The sequence below is a fragment of the Aegilops tauschii genome, chromosome 4 (assembly GCF_002575655.3).
Source record: "Aegilops tauschii subsp. strangulata cultivar AL8/78 chromosome 4, Aet v6.0, whole genome shotgun sequence".
NCBI lineage: Eukaryota > Viridiplantae > Streptophyta > Magnoliopsida > Poales > Poaceae > Aegilops > Aegilops tauschii.
Genome location: NC_053038.3, coordinates 90,372,666 through 90,375,353, shown reverse-complemented (window position 1 = coordinate 90,375,353; position 2,688 = coordinate 90,372,666). Strand labels below are relative to the sequence as shown.

Sequence of the window (2,688 nt, the reverse complement as noted above, 5' to 3'; positions counted from 1 at the left end):
GTATTCCGAGGAAGTACGCCGAGCACAAACTCCACGTCCGCAAGGACGCCAAGCCAGTCCATCAACCCCTACGTCGCTTTTTTGAAGAGAAGAGAAGAACCATCGGTGAAGAAGTCGCCAAGCTCTTGGCGCCCGCCTTCATCATGGAAGTGTTCCACCCCGAGTGGCTGGCCAACCCCGTCCTCGTCCTGAAGAAGAACAAGACCTGGCGCATGTGTATAGACTACACCAGCCCGAACAAGGCTTGCCCCAAGGATCCATTTGCCCTCCCACGGATCGATCAAGTCATCGACTCCACCGCCGGCTATGAGCTCCTGTCCTTTTTGGATGCTTACTCCGGCTATCATCAAATAAAGCTAGACTCGGCTGATGCCCTGAAGACGTCCTTCATCATGCCCTTCGGGGCGTATTGCTACATCACCATGTCATTCGGCTTGAAGAATGCCGACGCCACCTTCCAACGCTGTATGCAGAAATGCCTGCTGCCACAACTCGGCCGCAACATCCACGTCTACGTGGACGACATCATGGTGACGACCAAGCAGCACGTCATGCTCCTCGACGACCTAAAGGAAACCTTTGCCAATCTGCACGAGTACCAGATCAAGCTCAACCCGGAGAAGTGCGTCTTTGGCATGCCGGCCGGAAAGCTACTCGGCTTCCTCGTCTCGGAGCATGGCATTGATGCGAACCCAGAGAAGATCAAGCCATCGAGCGCATGCGCAAGCCGACTCGGCTGCGCGATGTCCAGAAGTTCACCGGCTGCTTAGCCTCGGTCAATCGGTTTCTCAGCCAGCTGGGCGAGAGGGCCTTGCCCCTGTATCAGCCGATGAAGAAGTCAACGCTGTTCGAGTGGAATGACCAGGCAGACGAAGCCTTCCGGGATCTCAAGCGCATACTCTCCACCGCACCCGTCCTGGCCGCACCGACCGAGAAGGAGCCGCTGTTGCTCTACATTGCCGCCACCTCGCAATCGGTCAGCATGATGGTGGTCGAGCGACCAGAGAAGGGCAAGATCCAGTCTGTCCGGCGCCCAGTTTACTACCTGAGCGAGGTTCTTTCCGCCTCCAAGCAGAACTACCCGCACTACCAGAAGATGTGTTATGACGTGTATTTTACCGCCAAGAAGTTGAAGCAGTATTTCGAAGAGCATGTTGTTACCGTGGTCAGCACGGCCCCCATCGGCGAGATCATAGGTTGCCGGGACGCCTTTGACCGGGTTGCCAAATGGGCGATCGAGCTAGCCGACCACACCATCCTCTACGAGCCCCGCACCACGATCAAGTCCCAAGCTCTAGCCGACTTCCTCGTCGACTGGAATGAGACCCAGTATCTGCCGCCGCCGCCGGATTCAACGCACTGGCGCATGGACTTCGACGGCTCCAAGATTCACTCTGGCTTGGGAGCCGGCATCGTGCTGTCTTCCCCGAAGGGCGACCGGCTCCAGTACATGCTCCAGATCCACTTCGCCGCCTCCAACAAAGTTGCCGAGTATGGAGCCCTTACGCATGGCCTCCGGCTTGCCAAGGAACTCGGCATCCGGCGCATCCTGTGCTATGGCGACTCGGACATGGTGGTACAACAGTGCTCCGGCGAGTGGGACACGCGCGACGCCAACATGGCCAGCTACCGCTTCCTCGTCCAGCAGCTATCCGTCTTCTTCGACAGCTGCGAGTTCCTCCATGTCCCGTGCGTAGAAAGCGAAGCTGCCGATGCACTAGCCAAGATTGGCTCATCCCGGCAGGCCATTCAGTCCGGCGTCTCCCTCGAGCACCTGCACAAGCCATCCGTCAAGCCGTCACCGGAATCCGAATCCATCTTCATCCCCGACGACCCGGCCACATCCCTTCCCCGCCTGGGGACTGTCGATCCCGGCTCGGGGGCTGCCGAATCCAACCCGGGGACTGCTGAACTCGGCCCAGGGGCTGCCGTGCTCGACTCGGCCGCCGTCATCCCCAACCCGGAGGGTGCCGCCTCCGGCTCGGGGGCTGCCACCACAGAACCCGCCATGGTGGCCGTCTTCGCCGTGGTGACGGCCCCATCATGGGCCCTGCCCATCTCAGAGTTCCTGGAGAACAGGGTTCTCCCCATGGACGAGACCGAGGCTCGGCAAGTGCAGCGCCAGGCGTTCGCCTACAGCATCATCAACAACGAACTCGTCAAGCGCAGTTCGAAGACGGGCGTCTTCCAGTGCTACGTTGAGCAGGACAAGGGCATAGAGATCCTCCTCGACATTCACCAAGGCGAGTGCGGGAACCATGCCGCGTCGAGGTCCCTGGTGGCCAAGGCTTTCCGCCATGGTTTCTACTGGCCTACGATCCTCCCAGACGCCGAGTCGCTCATCCTCAGGTGTGAGGGATTCCAGTGCTTCAGCAAGCGCAGCCACTAGCCGGCTTCAGCTCTGTGGACCATCCCAATCACCTGGCCCTTCGTGGTCTGGGGACTCGATATGGTAGGGCCTTTCAAGATGGCTCGAGGCGGCATGACGCATCTGCTGGTGGCGGTGGACAAGTTCACCAAGTGGATAGAGGTGCAACCGATCAAGAAGCTGGACGGGCCAACCTCCATCCGGTTCATCAAGGATATCGTGGTGCACTACGGCGTTCTGCACAATATCATCACGGACAACGGCACCAACTTCGCCAAATGCGCGCTCGTGCAGTATTGCTCCATCTCCGGCATCCGCCT

The 2,688-nt window shown here is 59.4% G+C and overlaps 1 protein-coding gene across 1 annotated transcript; it reads left to right on the top strand.

Moving 5' to 3' along the window:
- Nucleotides 1-422: 422 nt before the first annotated feature.
- On the top strand, nt 423-2,389 carry LOC109744038 (uncharacterized). Its single transcript, XM_020303128.1, has 4 exons — nt 423-706; nt 793-1,219; nt 1,331-1,483; nt 1,586-2,389. The coding sequence occupies exons 1-4, from the start codon at nt 423-425 to the stop codon at nt 2,387-2,389; spliced, it is 1,668 nt and encodes a 555-aa protein (XP_020158717.1).
- The last annotated feature ends 299 nt before the right edge of the window (nt 2,390-2,688 follow it).

Excerpts from the sequence above, each read along its gene's own strand:
- LOC109744038 (XM_020303128.1), top strand. The coding sequence starts at position 423 with ATGTCATTCGGCTTGAAGAATGCCGACGCCACCTTCCAACGCTGTATG. Across the intron at positions 707-792 it reads GCGAACCCAGAGAAGATCAA|CCAGCTGGGCGAGAGGGCCT; the intron begins GCCATCGAGCGC and ends TCGGTTTCTCAG. Across the intron at positions 1,484-1,585 it reads ACTTCGCCGCCTCCAACAAA|TGCTCCGGCGAGTGGGACAC; the intron begins GTTGCCGAGTAT and ends GTGGTACAACAG.